Source organism: Emys orbicularis, chromosome 25 (genome assembly GCF_028017835.1).
Source record: "Emys orbicularis isolate rEmyOrb1 chromosome 25, rEmyOrb1.hap1, whole genome shotgun sequence".
NCBI lineage: Eukaryota > Metazoa > Chordata > Testudines > Emydidae > Emys > Emys orbicularis.
In genome coordinates, this window is record NC_088707.1 from 2,119,120 (window position 1) to 2,140,419 (window position 21,300).

The 21,300-nt window shown below is 47.5% G+C and overlaps 2 protein-coding genes across 2 annotated transcripts; one reads left to right on the forward strand and one right to left on the reverse strand.

Moving 5' to 3' along the window:
* Positions 1-1,544: 1,544 nt before the first annotated feature.
* On the forward strand, positions 1,545-5,882 carry KLHL11 (kelch like family member 11). The gene is made up of 2 exons (XM_065422603.1): positions 1,545-2,020; positions 3,639-5,882. The coding sequence occupies exons 1-2, from the start codon at positions 1,545-1,547 to the stop codon at positions 5,215-5,217; spliced, it is 2,055 nt and encodes a 684-aa protein (XP_065278675.1). The 3' UTR covers positions 5,218-5,882.
* Positions 5,883-9,212: 3,330 nt separating this feature from the next.
* On the reverse strand, positions 9,213-18,622 carry KLHL10 (kelch like family member 10). The gene is made up of 5 exons (XM_065422788.1): positions 18,435-18,622; positions 17,343-17,832; positions 14,486-15,103; positions 12,276-12,425; positions 9,213-9,587 (listed from the first exon to the last, which is right to left on the reverse strand). Exons 1-5 carry the CDS (start codon positions 18,620-18,622, stop codon positions 9,213-9,215), a joined length of 1,821 nt encoding a protein of 606 aa, XP_065278860.1.
* Positions 18,623-21,300: the final 2,678 nt, after the last annotated feature.

Here is a 21,300-nt window from a genome sequence, read left to right on the forward strand (position 1 = left end):
TTACAGCATGAGTTAAGATGCAAGGGGAAAAAGGTCAACATGCCTTTCTGCAGTTTGCTTAATTAAGGGACTTAATATGTATAAATGCTCCAGTAACACTGCATGAAAGTTGGGGTGCTATATCATATTGCATTAATAATCCCAATATCTAAAGGCATTTAGAGTAAGACGAGCTGTAGTTGATTGAATCATGGTGACAAAAGTAAACTCTCAACTCACCTGCACTATAAAGAAAGTACATCCTGAAGACAGGAAAATTAGTAATGCCTCGTGCCATCCTAGTAAAGACCCTATGCTGCAAAATTCCCCAACGAAGAGAGAGAGAGATTGAAATGAGGAGAATATGGTTCAAAACTTCCCTCAGGCTTGATAGGCTGCCTGAGATTATGGGTAAAGGTATACTTGAGCTTTGACCGGTGGGTACCGTAGGTAGGTAGCATTTGGCACAGATACAGCAAGTGCTGTCTACACAACTGGATTCCCCAGCAATGGGATACACACTGTAAGATAGAGGTTCCCAAATAGGGAGACCTATCAAATCACACTTCGGCTGGATGTATCTTTTGTAATATTACTTCAGAGGTGACACAATGGATTCTAATAAACCAAGCCCTGTGCCACTTGCCTGCAGCCTGCGTATTGCAGGTGGGAGAGGTTCCAGGTGCAAGAGAAGTGATGTCTCTGGACTGCCGAGGCTATCCTATCCCAGCCAGCCCTAGGATCTCTGCTGCCCTTAGCCCAGAGCCTCAGCCCCCACCAGCCTGCCCCCTTGCCCTTGCTGTCCAACCCCACATGCAGCCAGAGCCCAGTGCGCTGAAGGCGCAGTCCTACGTGCCTCTGTCGCTTGTGTCTCCAGCAGGGAGGATCCCGGGGAGCAGAGCAGGGCCCCAGCGTGACTTTCCTCAGGCACGCCAGCACCACGGGCCTGGGCCGGGGGAGGCACACGGGCCTGGTGCCAAGGGGGAGGGCTGGAGCCCACCCCCCATCGTGGGGTATGAGGGTTGGGCGGGATGCTCAGAAATGGGGGAGAGGGGCCCCTGCCGTGACAGGAGCCACTGAGGGTGTGCAGCGTCTGGCTGCTCTCCACCAAGGAGACCTGGGGGGATGCTGTCCGCTCCTTCTTGGCCTCCCACCACGCTACCTGAATCTGCCCCTTGTGTCAGTGAGGCAAAGCCACACACCTCCAACCTACTTAGCGCCCTTTTACACAGAGGGAAACTGAGGCAAGAGGACATGCGCGCGCATTCCCCCCCCCCGAGTCCCCAGCGGGATTCGAACCGGCGGATCCCCCCTTCTCGCTCCCTGCTTCTAGAACTCCCATAGGAGAAAGCGGAGAGGAGGCGGAGCCGAGCCCGCCCCTTTCCCGCGTAGAGCTCCTCCCCCGTCAGCGTGCCGCTGACCGCCCGCGTGAGGCGGCGCGCGCGCGCGCGCGCCACCGCCGCTTGTCGGGGTGCGCGCACGTTCAGTGACGTCCTACTCCCCCTTTCTACGTCCTTCCGGCGGCGCCCCTGGGTCTCGCTGGGAGCCGTTGGCTAGCGGGCAAGATGGCGGCGGCCGCCGCGGCCTCGCCTCAGACGCAGCCCGGGCCCGCGGGGGAAGGCGCGGGAGAGGCGGGCCCGGAGGGGGCCGGCGGCGGCCCAGGCCCGGAGGGGGCCGGCGGGGAGCCGGAGGCGGAGGAGTTCGCGTGCCCGGCGCACTGCAGCGAGCTGGCCTGGCGGCAGAACGAGCAGCGCCGCCGCGACCTCTTCTGCGACATCACCCTGGCCTTCGGGGGCGGCGCCGGGCCGCTGCGCGAGGTCCGCGCCCACCGCTCCGTGCTGGCCGCCGCCACCGACTACTTCACCCCGCTGCTGTCGGGCGGCTTCGCCGAGTCGCGCTCCGGCCGGGTGGAGCTGCGGAAGTGGAGCTCGGAGGGGGGGCCCGAGCCGGACACGGTGGAGGCGGTGGTCGGCTTCATGTACACGGGCAGCATCAGCGTCAGCCCGGGCAACGTGCACGAGGTGCTGGAGATGGCCGACAGGTGAGGGGGCGGGCCTGGGGGGGAAGGGCCGGGGTAGCCGACAGGTGAGGGGGCGGGCCTGGGGGGGAAGGGCCGGGGTAGCCGACAGGTGAGGGGGCGGGCAGGAGGGGGGGGTGGGCCGGGGTAGCCGACAGGTGAGGGGGCGGGCCTGGGGGGGAGGGCAGGAGGTGGGCGGGGGTAGCCGACAGGTGAGGGGGCGGGCCTGGGGGGGCAGGGGTGGAGGGGGGCCGGGGTAGCCGACAAGTGAGGGGGCGGGCCTGGGGGGGAGGGCAGGAGGTGGTCTGGGGCAGCAGAGAGGTGACAGGGGGAGGGCAGGGGTGGAGGTGGGCCAGGGTGGCTGACAGGTGAAGGGAGGGACAGGGCAGAAGGTGGGGGGGCAGGGGGGAAGTGCAGGCGCCGGGGGCTGAGGTGGGGGGGGCTGGGGTAGGCCAAGGTGGCCCACAGATGAGGGGCGCGGGGAAGGAGATGGCTGACAAGTGAATGGAGGGAAGAGATTGGCCAGAGGCTGCCCAAGGCAATCTTTCCTCCACCCCCTCCGCCCCCCGTAAAACTTCAATGTGTTGCCACCCCCCCTCCCCATAAGCCTATGGTAGACTTGGCCTGGCCATTTCGCTGTCAGATGAAGGGGTGGCTGCGCCAAATTTCAGTGAGTGGCGTTTTGATCTAGTTCAGCATGGGGCGGCACTCAAATTTGGGGTGGCCAGGCTAAATCTGTCACCCTAGTCAGTGGTCTGGTTTGTTTGTAGCTAGAGTGGTGGGTGGCGGGGAGAGATAGGTGAGGGGGCAGGGAGGCGCAGTGGAGGAAGGTAAAAGCTGGTGTAGTACAGGCGCGCAGGTGAAGGGGCAAGGGAGAGAAGGTGATGGAGGTGGCTAGTAAGTGAAGTGCAGAAATGGTGGGTTGGAGGTGGTGGGCAAGAGAGGGAGCTTGGAGGACAGCAGCTACTCATAAAGTGGTTACATTGGAATGGTGGGGAGGATGCTGGAGCTGGCAGGGGAGATGTGGAGGGATGACCAGTAGTGGGGGTGGAGCAGTGGCATGCTCTCCTGAGTCCTATGTCCTTCCTATAGGAGCAGGATCATGTTATCCCATCTTCTCATCTCTGTACCCTCGTAATTAGGCCCACCTCTTTTAGCTAAATTTTACAGCTCCTGAATTCTCTGAAGGTGAAGGGATCAAAGCTTCCCTTCAGGGAGGGGGCACACGTCATGCACAGCATTCCTAACCTCCAAAGAGCTTCCCTGAGCTGCACCCTGGAGATTGGACATACCAAATTCATCTTCCTTAGGGGATAATTCACTAGAGGTTACAGTGGACTAGTTGGAGGCATCTGAACTTAAATGCACTGATCTAATAGGTGCCCCCATTCCATCAGCAGTTAATATACCTAGTAAACAGAGCCAGTATTGCAATTTGGCTTGCGGTCCTTGAATGTATCTGTAGGCTACAAGATGGCTAAAGGGAGCTGTTAAAAGAACAATTATGTAACATTGACTTCCTAAAGTACATCAGGAACTTGGCTGTTGTGCAGTATAAACACATTTTTGTTAAAGATATATGATTGGATTTAACCTCACTCCCCTCAGTTCATGTCTTAACTCATCTTTGTTTGCTCTTCAGGTTTTTATTGATGCGGTTAAAGGAATTCTGTGGAGAGTTTCTGAAGAAAAAACTGAATCTCTCCAACTGTGTGGCTATTCATAGCTTAGCTCATATGTATTCCTTGAACCAGCTTGCCCTGAAAGCCGCAGACATGATAAGAAGGAACTTCTGCAAAGTTATCCAAGATGAAGAGTTCTACACATTACCCTTTCACCTCATCAGAGACTGGCTTTCAGACTTGGAAATCACAGTGGACTCTGAAGAAGTTCTTTTTGAGACTGTGTTAAAGTGGGTTCAGAGAAACGCTGACGAAAGAGAGAGGTACTTTGAAGAACTCTTTAAACTGCTCAGACTGTCTCAGATGAAACCCACTTACCTTACCCGGCATGTCAAATCTGAAAGGCTAGTATCCAGTAATGAAGCCTGTCTTAAATTAGTGTCTGAAGCTGTGGAAAATCATGCCCTGAGGGCTGAGAACTTGCAGTCTGGTAATTTACAACATTCTGCTTATCCTGTAGCATTGCTGCCTCGCTATGGGCAGAACATGGATGTCATCATGGTGATCGGTGGTGTGTCAGAGGGAGGGGATTATTTAAGTGAGTGTGTGGGGTATTTCATTGATGAAGATAGGTGGGTAAACTTACCTCACATACATAATCACCTTGATGGACATGCTGTTGCTGTTACAGAATCATATGTTTATGTGGCTGGCTCCATGGAACCTGGCTTTGCCAAGACTGTAGAAAAGTACAACCCCAACAGAAATGTCTGGGAGCAAGTCTCTCATCTAATAACCAGAAAGCATTCTTTTGGCCTCACTGAAGTCAAGGGGAACTTGTACAGTATTGGTGGACATGGTAACTTCAGTCCTGGCTTTAAAGATGTAACCATTTACAATCCCGAGCAAGACAAATGGCACAACCTGGAGTCAGCCCCAAAGATCCTTCGTGATGTCAAATCAGTCACCATAGAAGATAGATTTGTTTACATTGCTGCTCGAACCCCAGTTGATGATAGTGAAGATGGTTTAAGGGCAGTCATTACCAGATATGACACGGAGACAAGGCACTGGCAAGACATCGAATCTCTGCCACTCATTGATAACTATTGCTCTTTTCAGATGTCTGTTGCCAACACAAACTTTTACCAGACAGCATCATGCTGCCCCAAGAGTTACCCCATAGATAATGAAGAGGCTAAGAGAAAGATCTCTGGCAGAATACCAGAAGAGATTCTTGAAAGTTTACCTCCAGAAGTTCTTAGCATTGAAGGGGCGGCCATTTGCTATTTTAAAGATGATGTTTTCATCATTGGTGGGTGGAAGAACAGTGATGATATAGATAAGCAATACAGAAAAGAGGCCTACCGTTATTGTGCTGAGAGAAAGCGATGGATGCTTCTCCCTCCCATGCCGCAGCCTCGCTGTAGAGCAACAGCCTGCCATGTAAGAATCCCATTCAGATGCTTACATGGTACACAAAGATACCCTATGCCGCAAAATTTGATGTGGCAAAAGGATAGAATACGGCAGCTGCAGGAAATACATCGGCATTCCTTAAGCTTGCGAAGAATGCCCCGCTCACAGATTGAGTGCTAATTCCTGGAAGACCATTCCTCTAATAAACCTGGTTTAAGAAATACGGTGCTATCTATTTTGTAAGGCTCAATACATTGCCATCGTATATTAGGATTTGGATAACTGAACTGGTTGCTGGTTTGATGCATAAAAGTAACATCTTTACTTAAATACTGAGGATGGGAAATAGTTAACAAACACCTAAAATCCCTCTCTCTTGTATATCATTGAGAAGAGCATACAGTAGCCCAGGAAAACTAAATTCCTATTAAGGAGATGTGATGAAATGCCTGACACTTTAAGAAAATTTGATGCAGAATCTGTTAATTCTCTTGTCCAACCCTCATTTTCAAGGATTTATATGGAGTTAGTCTGTCAACAATTCCTTCAATTTAAAAAACAAACTCCAGCTGTATTCTTAAAGCACCAATTTTATTTGCACTTACATATTGATATTCCTTTAGCTTCTCTTCTCCTGAGTAGCTGAAATTCACATACCATTGGCATCCGTGCACTTAGTTCTCCAAAACTGAAGGCACATGCAATAGTTAGGAATACCTGTTATATAAAAATAAAAGCACAATCTTTTTTCATAAAATTACTTCAGGATGTTTCTCTGTGTGTTAAATACTTTGTTTCTGTATATTGTAGAAATGCCAGAGTTTACTTGTAACAAGTGATTGGTAAAATATCAGAGACTTACTAAAATGGCATTTGAGACAGCACTTGGGATGATTTCACTATCTGGACATCCTTCATGTTTCTGGGTCTCTTCTTTGTCAGCTTGATTAGAAACTTAGACAAACAATCAACCTGATTAAATGAGTGAAAACAGTAAAAATGTTAACAGTAAAAAAGTAACTGTCCACTTCTAAAATATCTGAGGACATTAGGGATTACTAAAAGCAAAATTATTTCCTAGCGGGATATTAAAAACGGAGCTACTTGAAGGTTTTTTCCGAACATGGCACACATTTAATTCCAGTAAGAGTTTGAAAAATGAACCTGTATCCAGCCTGCCTTTGACAATCAATACTTTTTTGCCATCGATATATTTTCCTCTATAAACTTAAGAGTAGCAGTGCCACACTGTTCCCTGACAAATTAGCACTTGTGTTTCTGTTGAAGTGGAACAATCAGTTCTTGAAATCTAATTGCCAATAAGAAGCTTTTAGTGATCTTAAGCCTTCACAGTCTTCAAATGTTTGAATTCTCCATTTATTCTGTTTGCAGCATTTATAGATGGTTGGGGTGAAATTAAGCTATTTAATTTTTTGACATCTGAGATTGTTTTATGAATAGGGCCATGTTGGTTCTAGATTACTTAATACAATATTCTCTAAGGGAAATATCCAACACATTGCCCCATGGAAGTATCATTGCCCAGAAGTAACCATCCAGCTAAGCCCTCTCCCCTTATTCTCATCGCAAAAGTTTCTCAATTATTTCTTGTGAATTCCATTGTCCTTTCTACCTCCTCTTTATTTAACTGTTTGGATTATTTCCACTGTAGGCCTAACTCAGGATCTTAGGGAAAGGAAAGGAGTAGTAACAAGGGTATCCCAAACGTCTACACAATCGAACATTGCTGAGAAAGCTGCTTACTTTCTCTTGTTCATTTTATGGTAATCTTAAATGGGGGCAGCTAATTTTGGAAAGCTCTTCTAAAAATTTTACTCTTTTTAAAAGTTTAACTTTCTGAACTGACGCTTCTCATTTTCCAATTCAGCAGGCAGTCTAGATCATGTCTGAAATACTAGGTAAGTCTTTCAACTGCATGATGTGTACAGGTTTTTCTGACTTGCATATGACCCTTAATATTTCCTCTTGAAATTCACTTGACATTTTCTGTATCATTAACTTGCCTTGCTGTAATATTCAGACTAATCCAGGCTTGTAAAAATTACTATGAAAATGTAACAGCTCAGATACAGTCTAATCATGTGCTAATACCATCATGTTGGATTTTACTTGGCTTTCGAATTACGCTGCAAGAGCAAGCGGGCAGGTCAAAATTTGCAAGGCGCAGGCCTCACCTCTTCAAGAGGGGAAATCAAGTTCAAGGCTGACATCCAGAAGTTGTTGGCTCTGAAAGACCTGCATGAACTCATTTGGCAAGGTGCTGATGAATGTAGTTTATCAACAGCACTGATAGAGCATTTGGTTGTAAAATATCACGATTATCATATTTTAATTGCAATCTAAACAAAATCTTTGGGTTGCATATCACCACAGATCAACCTAGGCCAGCGGATGCACAAGCATGATCTTGTTTGGTTATAACAAAAATTAATAATAGCCCTTACCATGAAATAACTTTTGGCTTTTGTACATCTTAGAGATCTTAAGATTCTTAAATGAAGATGTAAAAATAACTTCATGCCCGGGTGGTCTAACTTGTGAATGCCAGCCCTGGTTTACCGTGTGATGCACTTTATCTCCCTTCCAGTGTGTTCAGTTTGCATGATGAGTGATGGGCACTATGGAGCGTAGTCAATTTCACAGCAGTCTTTTTTTTTTTTTATGCCAGTTCCAGGGGACCTCTTCATTTTTAAATAGGCTTTTTTACATTGAACTTATGTGGCTCAATGGCATCTGCGCTCATGTTTTTAAACAAAAAGTCTAACTGCCCATTGTACACAAAGTAGTAGTTATAAGATGTAGAAAACTTAAATGTGTGTTGACTGTGGATCTAGCTCAGTCCACTAACCTGTCAGCCATTTAACAAGTTCCTTGTGGCCCTTGATTGGCGTAGTGTAGTGGTACATGTACACTCTTCAGCTATAGTTACAGCAGGGTAGTTAAACTAACAAGAATCTTACACCTATATCCAATAAGGATAACTAAACTGACTCCTATCTTTGTCTTTCATTATGAAAAAAATCAGGTAGAATATTCAGACTATTCTGCCGTTTAAGACAATCGTATCTTTTTTTGATGTACTAAACACATGCCATGAAATCAATGTTCTATGTCCTATCTTTCTGTTCAAAATATTAGTGAAGTAGCGTAAACCTCTGACCAGCTAGACTGGCAATGTAATCATTTTTAGGTGCCATATGTGTACATAGTATTTTATAACAACCTGAATGGTCTATTAGTAAGTAAATGTTTTGTATGTATTTTTAATACTTCTCTGCACAAAGTTAGAAAGACACCACCCCAAACATATAGAATATATGCCATCTTTTTAAATGCACTAAGTATTCTCTGCTACTGCTTATTGATGTTATCCCCAAATTATTTTTCCATTACAGTAAACAATAAAATAACAGGACTATTGCGTCAATGTATATTTATGTTTACTAGAGGCAGACTGCATTGTGCAGATTAACAAAGTTTAAGGGCCTTTTGACCTGAAATTACAATAGTATAATGTAGTGTTAGACTTGTTTGTAAAGGACCCAGTTAATATAAGTGTATTTGTATGGCTTAGCTTTATTTTCAGCCACTTCTCAAATAGAATATAACCATCTTTAATATAACCAGTTTAGGGGAAGCTTCCTAATACAAGCACTCTTGAGGATATAATCCTATAAAGTACATGAATGTTAAATGTAGAAATAACTAGAAGTCCTAGATATTCCTCATGGATCCACATCACTCTGGATCCCATGACCTATAAGGCAGCTGTTCACTTCTGCAATTGCTTGGATAAGCAGTACCCTCCATACCGGGAAGAATTACATTGCTTCCTGTAAGGTAAAGTAGAGTTTCTGTTTGAAACAAAGAATATTGTAATATTTAAGTCCTTGAAACTAAACATTGTACTAATGTTTTGTTGTAATAAAAGTTTTTTATTTCTCTATTCTTGTGGTCTTCCATGTGCTTTTTTGCCAGGTATGCACTGTTTAGCACTATAACCCATGTTTGTAAATGATAGATGTCTGGCTCCATTGAATGAAACAATTTCCAGGACTGACTATTCCTGTGAGTTTGTATCCAATTGCTTTTATTTTAAAAAGTGAATACATACAGTTCTTGCTTAGAAGACTTTATTAGCTAAGTGGAGCTATTCATACAGGTAGGGTACTTGTCGAAGAGGAGTATTTGACTTCATCTCGCTGTGATAATCCTATAAAGTTGTCTCGTCTGGCAGCGTACTCCCCAACATTGGCTAGTCCTGGCACCACACAGCAGCTCAAAGCACTACGGTATATGCTCATGTCATGGGCATCATACCACTCATCAGTCTTTTCATCGTAACATTCAACGTTGAATGTGGTAGTGAAACCATTAAAGCCACCCACCACAAACAGAAGGTCATCCACCACTTCAATGCCAAAATTACTACGGGGATTAAACATGGTTGGGATTGTACGCCAGGTGTTGGCAACTGGATTGTAGGCTTCTGCACTCCGAAGACGGTTGGCGCCGTCAAAGCCTCCTACCTGTAGACATCAAAGAAATATGACGTTTACTAGCTGAGGAAGGGCTTATATTAGGTGGCTGAATTGTTACATGGGTTTAGAACTCATGCATATTCAGTAGGCCAAATTCTGTGCATATTCAGCTTCATTGACTAGAAGTGTGAGTATTCAGCACTTCTGAAAATCAGATCTTAATTCTGCATATTCACTTACTGCAGGCTACTACTTTGTTCTTTCTAGTTACGGTAAAATCTAACTGCCAAAAATGTTTATTGGAATAGTTAAATTTTACATTCTTACATCTAAAGGAGGCAAAGGCACAGGATGTATATGAGTTAAGTAGAAATAATCCAAAATTCACTTAAAAACTACATGAAGAGAATTGTAAGGTTGTGAGGTCAAGCGTTCAAAGTGGGGAAATAACAAATAAGGTTCCAAGTGCAACTTTAACTTTGCCCCTTTTGCATATAACAGTATTCCAAATTACATCGTACTATTTCTCAAACACAACACAATTCACTTTTCTACAACCTTGGATATGTGTAGCCTCTTGTCACAATTGATGCCTCCCTGTTTAAAATATTCCGTTATCTTTCTGGCTTCATATAAATTCTCTTGGGTATTTATTTCAAGAACTGTCAGTACCAACCTTTCTCAGTGGCATTAAGTCCTTAGATGTTACTGGAGGTTAAACAGTTGAGCTATAAACATGGCTTACGTGCAGCCTATTTTAGGTGAAATTTTGGTGAATGGGACAGCTGAATAGAGTAGTTCCCTATGAATTTAGGAGACGTTCATATTCTAAACTTTCATTTTCTCTAGGTTGTTCATCTGGGGCATGTTGTAAAAATGTTCTCTTCATTGTATACAACATTCTATACCTGCATCTAAGGTTTTAGGAAAACTTTTATATTGTATTTGAGGATATTGATCTTACTGCATGTACACAAAGGGATGAGTATAACTTAGCGCAAAAGTCCTAATCTGGAACTAAATGCCTAAGGAGAATCAGAAGACCCTATTCCATGAAAACGAAGAGCTGATGAGTGCACACTTCATTCACTGAAGCAAAAGGAACCTCAGAGTTATGACACCTCAGGAATGGAGGTAGTTCTTAACTCTTAACAAAACATGGTGGTTCTTTCAAAAGTTTACAACCGAACATTGACTTAACACTGCTTTGAAATTTTACCATATAGAAGAAAAATGCTGCTTTCCCTTTCTTTTCTTTTAGTAGTTTGTTTAACACAGTACTGATCTTTGGTTTTTTGGGGTTTTTTCTGCTGCTGCCTGATTGTGTACTTCCGGTTCCAAATGAGGTGTGTGGTTGACTGGTCTGTTTGTAACTCTGAGGTTCTTCTGTATGTTCACTGCATCTGCCTCACTCAATTCCCACCTTAACAGCTGCACCATAGGTGAGATAGCTTTCCTCTATATGCTGTATATGTACAGTCAGAGCCATCCCGTCCATAGGATGAACCAGGGCAACCACTCTGCACTTTGGGGGACCCCATGCTTTGGGATGCAGGGTCCAGGGCAGCCTGGGTGGTTAGCGGGGGGCCTGGTGCTGGAAGCAGCGAGCGACCCGGCCCCAGCCCGCCCCGCCAGCTCCCAGCATTGCTCAGGGAAGGTAGCGGAAGCTGGAAAGAGGTGGGGCAGTGGCTTGGTGGAATGGGGGCAGAGCGGGGGCTTGGGGGAAGGGGTGGAGTGGGGGTGGGGCCTGAGGAACGGGGGGTTGTCCCGGACCCCGCACCCTCCTAGGGACGGTCCTGTGTACAGTGGTAGCCTATTGCTCATGACACTGGTTAGAAATAAAGACTGAGTAGGGAACATCCAAGAACAGCATTTCTCAAGGTATTGGACTTGTTAAATGTCTTCAGTAGGACCATGAAAGACATTTCTCCATCAGGGCTAATTCTCTGCCAAACTTTATTTCAAAGCTATAGCTGTTAAAATTATTTCACAACTTTTTTTAGAGGTATGAAGCGGCTGCCATATGAGGAGAGATTAATAAGACTGGGACTGTTCAGCTTGGAAAAGAGATGACTAAGGGGGGAGATAGAGGTCTATAAAATCATGACTGGTGTGGAGAAAATAAATAAGGAAGTGTTATTTACTCCTTGTCATAACACAAGAACTAGGGGTCACCAAATGAAAATAGGCAGCAGGTTTAAAACAAACAAAAGGAAGTATTTTTTCAAACAACGCACAGTCAGTCTGTGGAACTCCTTGCCAGAGGATGTTAAGGCCAAGACTATTACAGGGTTCAAAAAAGAACTAGATAAGTTCATGGGGGATCATCAATGGCTGTTAGCCCGGATGGGCAGGGATGGTGGCCCTATCCTCTGTTTGCCAGAAGCTGGGAATGGGCGGCAGGGGATGGATCACTTGATGATTCTCTGCTCTGTTCATCCCCTCTGGGGCACCTGGCATTGGCCACTGTCGGAGGACAGGACACTGGGCTAGATGGACCTTTGGTCTGACCCAGTCTGGCCGTTCTTATGTTTTATATTTTAAATGAAGGAAAAATGCATTTTATTCTGCCCCTTCTCAATAAGTGGTTGATTCTTTTTCGCTCAACCTTGCCTCTTGAAATGTGACCTGTAGACAGAGAGTGAATGAAATGTATGAGCACTGCTCCAGCACTTTAACTAGAGTGAAAGCCACACGTACATCCGCCATAATGAAAGCTGACAGCTGTCACCTTACCGCATAGACGTGTTCTCCGTAAGCTATTACTCCTATTCCACTTCTTCTGCTTCTCATTGGTGCGATTAGCGTCCACTGGTTTGTCTTAGCATCATATGCTTCAGCTGTGAATAGGCATTCATTTCCATTGAACCCACCACATATATAGACCTGTTTTAAAAAGATTACAATATTTCTATTTGTGGGGGGGAAATGAAATGATCCTATCCTGTTTTGGAATAGCCTCTTTTCCTGGGCCAGGGTTAATGCAAGTGCAGTGATCGACCACGGGAGAACTGAGTTTGGACTTCCGTTTCCTGAGATAGGAGTTCTATAGAAGTACTAGGAATCCCCTAGCTCAAGGGGTCGGGAAATTATTACCTGGGAGTCGCGAGCTGTCAACCTAAACCCCGCTTTGCCTCCAGCATTTATAATGGTGTTAAATATATAAAAACGTGGTTTTAATTGATAAGGGGCATTGCACTCAGAGGCTTGCTCTGTGAAAGGGGTCACCAGTACGAAAGGCTGAGAACCACTGTTCTAGCTGAGCAGCAGGCGTAAGAGGTTGCAGTCCCCTATTCTAATCTCCACATTCTTATGTTCGTGCCCTTCTGTTCTTGGACAGCCCAAGGCCTGTCGTACCAGAGTCTAAAGGGTAAGTTGGGAAGTGAAGAGCGACAGATTGACTGGTAAATTGATCACCAGTCCAGTGGGCGTGTCTGTTACACTGGCTACTGCTACAGCTCCTTTCAGCAGGATTTGCAAAGCACATCACAAATATACTTCACAGGCCTCCTCTCCCCCTCCAAGGGCCTGCCATAACTGGGAAAAACAGACTGGTGACGTGCCGCTGAATCAATGGAAGAGTTGAATTACAGCCCCAGCATTCCTGATTCCTAGTGTCCCCTGCTCTGTTACACGCGGTCTCGGCACTACTCTGGCCTCTAGGATCCTGGGCTGCTGCATTTCCACCTTTTTTTAAACCCTGAAAACATTTAACTTCTACAGATTAATTTTTAAAAAATCATCTTGCCACATGCCTGCTTCTAGCAAATATACCAAATAACAAATAGTTTTGCATCTAAAATTGTACTACAATTGTGTGAGCAGTTCTTGCTCTGACAGATTTTTGCAAGCATAGCTCTATAACAGGAAAAAATATTAATCAGATATCAAATATTAATTAATTAGCCCATGTGGAGTAAGTCTCTCTCCCATCTACTAGCTTTGGGCATCCTAACCACACCTCGGCGTCCGTGGGAGTGCTCACATCAGTCCTGGGACACTGATTTCATCAGCTACATTCAGAGAAGGGGAGCGGCTACAAAAGGTACCTTTGCTCCTGTTTCCTTTTAATGCTTACGTTTGTATTTTTCCAAAGTTTGTAATTTGAGACGCTTATGAAAAAAGATGAACAAGCGCTGGCCAATTTGTGTCTCCAGACCACGTCTCTACAGCTCCTGAAATCAACAGCTGTAGCTCAAAAGCTGAATTTTGCTCTGGACTAGGAGCCACTTCCCCTTTACATGCCTCTTGCTTCCCCTTCCCCCCTTTGCCTTATCCATTGAGCCTGTCAACTGTAGGTGCTTAGCACAATGGGGCCCTCAGCTGAGCTTAGCCCCTACCCTAATGCAAAGAGTCATGCATGTCCAGGCTATTGTACTTATCGGCGCAGACAGCACCTCCATCAATCTATGGTGCTGTATCTGAGGGCTCGTCTACACCGCAGACACCACAGCAGCACACGTACAGCACTGCAGGTGTGCTGCAGCCGTGTAGTCTAGACATTTGCTACAGCAACAGAAGGGGTTTTTTCCATCCCAGCAGTTACTCCACCCCCTCGAGAGGCGGCAGCTACACTGATGGAAGAATTCTTCCATGGATCTAGCGGTCTCTATGCCGTAGCTTAGATCGGCTTAACCACGTCTCTCGGAAGTGTGCATTTTCCACACCCCTGAGCGACATTTCTGGGTCAACCTAAGTTTTAGGTGTAGACCAGGCCTTAGTGTTAAGATATATTTGATCTGGTTTTTTTTTTTTTTTTTTTTGCAGGACGTGTGTGCTGGCGTCGGTTCTTTCTGCGTTCCAATAAATCCCAGTGATGCTAGAGGCGACTATTACAACATGCACCGTTTAACGCTACCATGCTACAGACGGCGGTTTGGTACCAGTCCTGCTGTCTTGCTCACCAGAGGCAGCAGCTGCATTCCGTAAGCTCAAGTCCTTTTTACCTTTCCATACAGCGTGGTGGCGCTCGCGTCGCTTCTCTGTTCGTGCATGGGTGCAATCAGCGTCCACTGGTTTGTCTCTGGCTCGTATCGTTCTGCTGTGTTGAGCCGCACGTAGCCGTCGAACCCTCCCATGGCGTAGATGAAGTTGTTAAGAACGGTGACGCTCACGTAGCAGCGTCTCGAGTGCATGGGAGCAACCTGGTGCCATGTTTTCTTAAGTGGGTCAAACCGTTTGACGCTATTAAAATAGTCCACACTGTCGAATCCTCCAATGATATAGACGTAACCTTTTAAATAGGCAGCACCGTGGTAAGCACGGGGGCTTTCCTGCTGACATGTGACATTCACCCATCTGTCTGCCCGGGCGTCGTACGTTTCAATGGCATTGGTCGGGCTACCCCCGCTCCATCCACCAATAGCAAACAAAATTGCATAGGGCAGGCGAGGCCTCGTGAGCGGGTTGGTGAAATCGGAACTTGAGGGGCCGTTCATGTTGAGATCATACATGGCTTTCAGTGCATTTATGATGACAGGCTTGCATTCCTCACTGTCCTTTACATAGTCATGCATTTTAACGTTGTTCATAAAATACTCCGCATGCATCAGCGCTAGTCGAACCTGGAAAGGCAAAGGGGAGGCGGGAATCAAGATGGAGGGTGGGTAGTTATGAGAGCCGTCTCTAGATGGTTTTTACATACTACAGGACTGGCCAGCTAGAAACAGTTTGATTTCAACCATGTTGGAGCAGGGACTCTGAAAGGAAGACTGGCTAGCTGAGAGGCTTGTTAATGGGAATACCGTACTTTCCAGGCCCTCACAGGTCACTGCTTCAAATCAGGCCTGGTTTTGGCACTGACCGAAGGCTGTTCGTAGAATCAGAGAGCAAGAGAACCTAGGAGGACATCTAGTCCATTCCATGGCATCTCATGCAGGACTACCTCCCTAGGCTGTATTTTCCATGGGTTTGTCCAAGTCTAGTTTTAAATCTCTCAGGCCACAGGGCTTTCCCTCTTTTCCTTTGGGAGACTATTCCTTAGCCAAAGACATCTTTATGCTCCCTAGTACCCCACCAAATAATTCCTCCCTTGGCACATTCACCCCAGGTTTGTAGGTGTTTATACCGTCTCTACCCCCTCCCCTCAGCCATTGCTCAGCGAACTTATACACACTTCATTCTTTTAATCTTTCCTCATCACTCAGTCCCTCTGGGTCCCTAATCATTCTTCTTATAATGTGATACACTTCCAGTTTCTCATCTATACCCTTCTATAAAGAGGCAGAACTGAATGTATTGTTGCAGGTATGGATACTTCAGATTCACACGGTGAGAGGGGGGCTACTTCTTATCTATGACACGATGTTTCTGTATAGGAAACCTAAAACTGCATTGGCCTCACTTGCTACTGTATTGCATTGCATAGCTAATTACATGCCTCCAAACTTCCTTAAGGCAGAGTCAAGTTTGCCCAGTGGTGCCTTGTGCCCTTCCAGAATGTGGAGAGCGGCTAACTTCAATTTCTGAAAACCAGAAAATACTAAGTTATGGCAGACGCCACCCCCACGATGCAGTCTTAACTCTCTGCCCCCCTGGAGAGGTTCATAGCCACTTGGAATGGGTGAGAAAGGGCAGTGCAAAGGATAACAAACTACCAGTGGAAGTGGTGGATTCTTTATCCCTTGAAGTCTTCGGTAAGACCAGATACCCTTCAGTAATATGCCTTATTCAAAACACAGGTATTCGGCTCAATACAGTAGTAACTAGATTAAATTCTCTGTCCTGTGTGATACTGGGGGTCAGACTAGATGATCTAATAGTCCCTTCTGGGCTTAACATCTATTAATCTAGAATTAGATCTGTGGAAGGACTAAGAGCATGCCATTGTTTGTGTTGTGTTCCACTGATCTGAATTCCAGCACTGATCTGCATGCTCTCCCACTGTGTTAAGTGGTGGGGGGTTCATTGGAGCAGCTTGATCCAGCTGTGACTATGATATGACAAGAGGGACGTGGGTACCTTGAGGGATCGCGTGTGCCTCATTTCAGCGCTAAATTTTCAGCAGACACACACAAGGATGCCTTCTTGCCATGGGGGTTGTCACCATGGTCTCAGAGATTTCGGGAGTGGTAAAGGGAAGTAATCCTTGGGACCAGGGTGAAGGGGTGATTCAAGTTTCGCAGGTCTGGGGTGGTTTGTGTGTCTGAGTGCAGACCAAGTGTAAGTAGCTCCTGCTTGCAACGCTTGGCCTAAACCCTAGTTTGGCCTTAGCAAGGAACACGTGTTGGCCTTTATCCCATGCTCATGTGATCTATCCATGAGGATAGAGTGCTAGTGTGTGTGATTGGTGTGTCTGGGCTCTGGTGAGAGGGCCGAATTAAGATTGCAAGGGGGGGCGTTCATCCATCTTTTCTTGTTTTTTCCTGGGTCTCAGAGGTTTAAGTTAGCCACTCAGCATTTTGGAAAGGCACAAGGCACCACTGGGCAATCTTAACACTGCGTTAACTAAGTTTTGGGGGGATTTAATTTCCTTGGTTTAAAGAAAAAGTCTTGGTACCACAGTCCAGCTTTCCCCCTCCACAGCCTCTGGCTCCTTGGCAATGATTTGCTGCTATCCTGGTCAGCCCCCATGCTTGTGCAACGCTCTGTGGACTCTCCAGGCTCCCTCACAGGGATCTGATTACAGGATTGGGGCCTACAGGCTAGCTTCAGTGTGGGGAAATCTTTGCACAGCCACTATCTCTTATACATTTCCTGTGCATTAAAAGGAACTAACTTCCGTTTAAGGAGCTGCTCCTCTAGCCCCTTTCAGCCACCCACCACTGTTTAGCAGGCATGAGAGAAAACCAGCAACCAACTGACCTTAGGCAGCAAGACTGAAATGTACTGTTTCCTGTTTGGGGGATCATGGGAAATCCATTTGAGAATGGCCTCAAACACTGCATCTTCTTGTTTCACGTTGAGTTCGTCCTTTTCAATGATGTCTTTCAACTCATTGACCGAGAGCTCTAGAAACTCCGTAGACGCCTTCACCATTTCCTCGAAGTTATGCAGGATGAACATGTAGGCCGTCTGCCGCAGGTCCGGGCAGTGGTAGTACTCGGTGAACTTGCAGACGCCAATGCAGTTCTCCAAGCACAGCTGAGACTTTAAGAACTCGCAGCACCCTCTGACAATGCCCATGATGTTGAACTGGTCTGCTGCAGCCAGTAGCCGCTCCACATTGTCAGCAGTGACTGGGACTGTCCTAGTATAGGCATACTCAATAATTAGCTTCATCATGTCAGGGGAAATGCCAGGGATATTATACACTCTCTTCTCCGTGTTGTTCCAGCCACTGGTAAACAAAGCCCTGGAAAATGAAGCAACACTTTAACCAAACAGCCTATATAAAATCTACTGTTTTACGTATACATCCCTTCTTCACCAGCTCACACTCCAGGTGGATAGATGACTCGGGATGAGCAATGGCAGGCTGGACCTTTTCACCTTGGGTTTTAAACCAGACTACAGGATAGTGACCAAAATCTCATTGGCTTGTTGGCCTGTGTTAAATGAGTTGGGGCCTTGGGGATAGTTCCCAGTGGATAAGTAGCCACAGAATGACTGGCTGCCTTGTTGCAGCAGAGACAACGGAGGGAAACTGAAATCTCCTCTGGCTTACGTGGCCGGAAGCCGGGCATCTTGGCAGGGCAGTGTAGGGAATCCCAGAATGGCCCTTCCCATGCTGTTCCTGCTCTGTGGATAAATTCTGGACACCAGTTTCCAGGGCTATGGTTAAATATTAGACTGTGGCCTGATACTGGTTTCTAGGCCGTTATCGGGACTCTGGCTAAACAATGGATGCCAGTTCCAGGGCTTCCGTCCACCCCAAATCCATTTTAAAACAATGACGATAGACAAGCACGCAGTCATTGAGCCTGTTCCCTTGCTTGGCTTGCTTCAAGCACTGACCTAAAGTAGGAACTGCAGCTACATAAGATGTTCTTGTGGGCATTGAACTCTAAACCATTGACTTTGATGACCACATCACAGAGTTTGCCTTCCAGTCGAAGCTCGTTGAAGACTGTGCAAGCCATAGCGCTCATCTTTCTCTCCATGTGGGGGTGGGAGTACCCCGCTGAAGCCGAGGTGTCATCCATGTCCGTAAGCCTGGAGACAGCAGAAGAAGCTCCTCTCCGAGGCGCTACTGGGCTTTCTCCTTCCCCATCCTACATGTTCTTTGAAATGCGTATTTAGCCCAGAAGTTCCAGAACACGCCTGATAATGAGATCATTGACAGGGCTGGGTTCTAGAACCTTTCCTGCACTTAGCAGCAGCTGGGACAGTTGCCCTAGATCAATGGGGCTGGCTGCAATGATAAATTGTTTGGCGACTTATATTTGCGTCTCCCGTCTCCTCTGCTTGCCTGGCACCACAGCTACATTGGAGCTTGAATTCCAAATCCATCTGACGTTTCACAGATACTGCACAATGGCTCTCGGCCTTGTGAGACTGCATAATGACGTCTATGGAGACAGTTTTACTCTATCTGGAGCGTCTTAACCATTATTATGCCCATTTTACAGATGCGGAAGCTACAGCACAGAGAACTTAAGTGGCTTGCTTAATGCTACACAAGTCAGTGGCAGAGCCAGAAGTCAAGCTCACCTGATTCAGCCTGGTGCCTTACCTGCTGGATTGCCTATGCTGCCTGCTATCTGGAGGGGCAGTAGATTCCTGCAGGAGGCCAGAACAGGAATTAGGAGTCAGTTCCTGACTTTGCCACTGACTCACTGTCTGACCTTGGGCAAGTCACTTCTCCTCTCTGCGCCTCAACATAGCCATCAGTAAGTAATATGGGCAATGAAAAAAGCACGTTACTGAGGATTTGTAAGGATTCGTTATTGTTTGTAAAGTGCGTTGAGATCTGTGAATGGAAGCAACTAAAAATGCAGTTGGCTTTATTTTGTCTTCAATTGAATGAAGTGATGTTATTTAGGGTTGCGTTGCAGGAAGTTCAGAGGCAGTTTCCAGCATGACCCGGTTTTACTTTTGGTGTTGAGATAAGAGCTAGTTGCCTTAATGTTCAGTTTCCTGTCTTTTGACTCTGTTTAATAACTTAACTACTGAGTGACCTTCTAGCACTCGTTGCAATAGGCTGGGCTCATGCCAGCTAAAAACAACACGGGTCTGTGACAAGCCAAGTTGCAGCAGTTACCTGCTGTGTTTGTTCTGGGAACGATTTACAGTCTCAATACTGTTTGTGGGCAATGGGGAAGTGGGAGAGCCTGCTGGCAGTGAACCTTGTGACAGGTGAGGGCCTGAGCAGGTGTGGTAGTGAGCACCTGCAACGTGCGGCCTCTAACGGCAGCGATGGTGGGGGGTGCTCTGCAGCTCCTGGCAGGCTGGGCCCTAGATTGCACAAGATCAGCTTTCTGCAGCCCGCCCTGCACTGGCAGATACACTGGGTGATGCCAGCCCAGCAACTTCAGGGGCTGAACGGGGCTGCCCTGCTGTCCCCAGGGCACAGGGTCACCGAGAGCCACAGCTGGGACATCCTGCAGTGACGGAACATATCCAGCTCAGCCCCCTACCCCCGCCCCCGCCCCCCATGAGCCCGTGCCCTCAACGCAGCAGCACTTGCATCCTGACTCCCAGCCCCCCAGTCCTAACACAGTCCTGCCCCCTAGCCTAACAGACCCCCAGACCCAGCCCCCCAATCTCAGACCAGCCCCCCAGTCCTAACACAGTCCTGCCCCAGCCTAACAGACCCCCAGACCCAGCCCCCCAATCTCAGACCAGCCCCCCAGTCCTAACACAGTCCTGCCCCCTAGCCTAACAGACCCCCAGACCCAGCCCCCCAATCTCAGACCAGCCCCCAATTCTAACACAGTCCTGCCCCCTAACCTAACAGACCCCCAGACCCAGCCCCCCAATCTCAGACCAGCCCCCAATCCTAACACAGTCCTGCCCCCTAGCCTACCAGACCCCCAGACCCAGCCCCCCAATCTCAGACCAGCCCCCAATCCTAACACAGTCCTGCCCCCTAACCTAACAGACCCCCAGACCCAGCCCCCCAATCTCAGACCAGCCCCCCAGTCCTAACACAGTCCTGCCCCAGCCTAACAGAACCCCAGACCCAGCCCCCCCAATCTCAGACCAGCCCCCCAGTCCTAACACAGTCCTGCCCCCTAGCCTACCAGACCCCCAGACCCAGCCCCCCAATCTCAGACCAGCCCCCAATCCTAACACAGTCCTGCCCCCTAACCTAACAGACCCCCAGACCCAGCCCCCCAATCTCAGACCAGCCCCCAATCCTAACACAGTCCTGCCCCCTAACCTAACAGACCCCCAGACCCCCAATCTCAGACCAGCCACCCAATCCTAACGCAGTGCTGCCCCCTTATGTAACAGACCCCCAGACCCAGCCCCCCAATCTCAGACCAGCCCCCCAATCCTAACACAGTCCTGCCCCCTAACCTAAGAGACCCCCAGACCCAGACCCCCAATCTCAGACCAGCCACCCAATCCTAACGCAGTGCTGCCCCCTTGCGTAACAGACCCCCAGACCCACACTCAGCCCCTAATCCCAGAGCAGCCCCCCAATGTAAACAGACCCCACAGCCAGCCCCCCAAGACTAACCTAATTGACTCCCCCCTAACCCCTAGAGCTGGCTCCAGCTTTTTGGGGGTTAAGACGACCCGGACGTGCCGCCCCCCCCCCTTCCCATTGGCCGCCCCAAGCACCTGCTTCCTTTGCTGGAGCCCGCCCTGCTAACTCCAGCCCCCAATCCGGATCCAGCCCCGCCCCCCGGTCCGCCCCCCCCCCCCCCCCCCG

Excerpts from the sequence above, each read along its gene's own strand:
- KLHL11 (XM_065422603.1), top strand. The coding sequence starts at position 1,545 with ATGGCGGCGGCCGCCGCGGCCTCGCCTCAGACGCAGCCCGGGCCCGCG. Across the intron at positions 2,021-3,638 it reads GTGCTGGAGATGGCCGACAG|GTTTTTATTGATGCGGTTAA; the intron begins GTGAGGGGGCGG and ends TTTGCTCTTCAG.
- KLHL10 (XM_065422788.1), bottom strand. The coding sequence starts at position 18,622 with ATGGATGACACCTCGGCTTCAGCGGGGTACTCCCACCCCCACATGGAG. Across the intron at positions 17,833-18,434 it reads AGCTGCAGTTCCTACTTTAG|GGCTTTGTTTACCAGTGGCT; the intron begins GTCAGTGCTTGA and ends TTCATTTTCCAG. Across the intron at positions 15,104-17,342 it reads TTTCAGTCTTGCTGCCTAAG|GTTCGACTAGCGCTGATGCA; the intron begins GTCAGTTGGTTG and ends TTGCCTTTCCAG.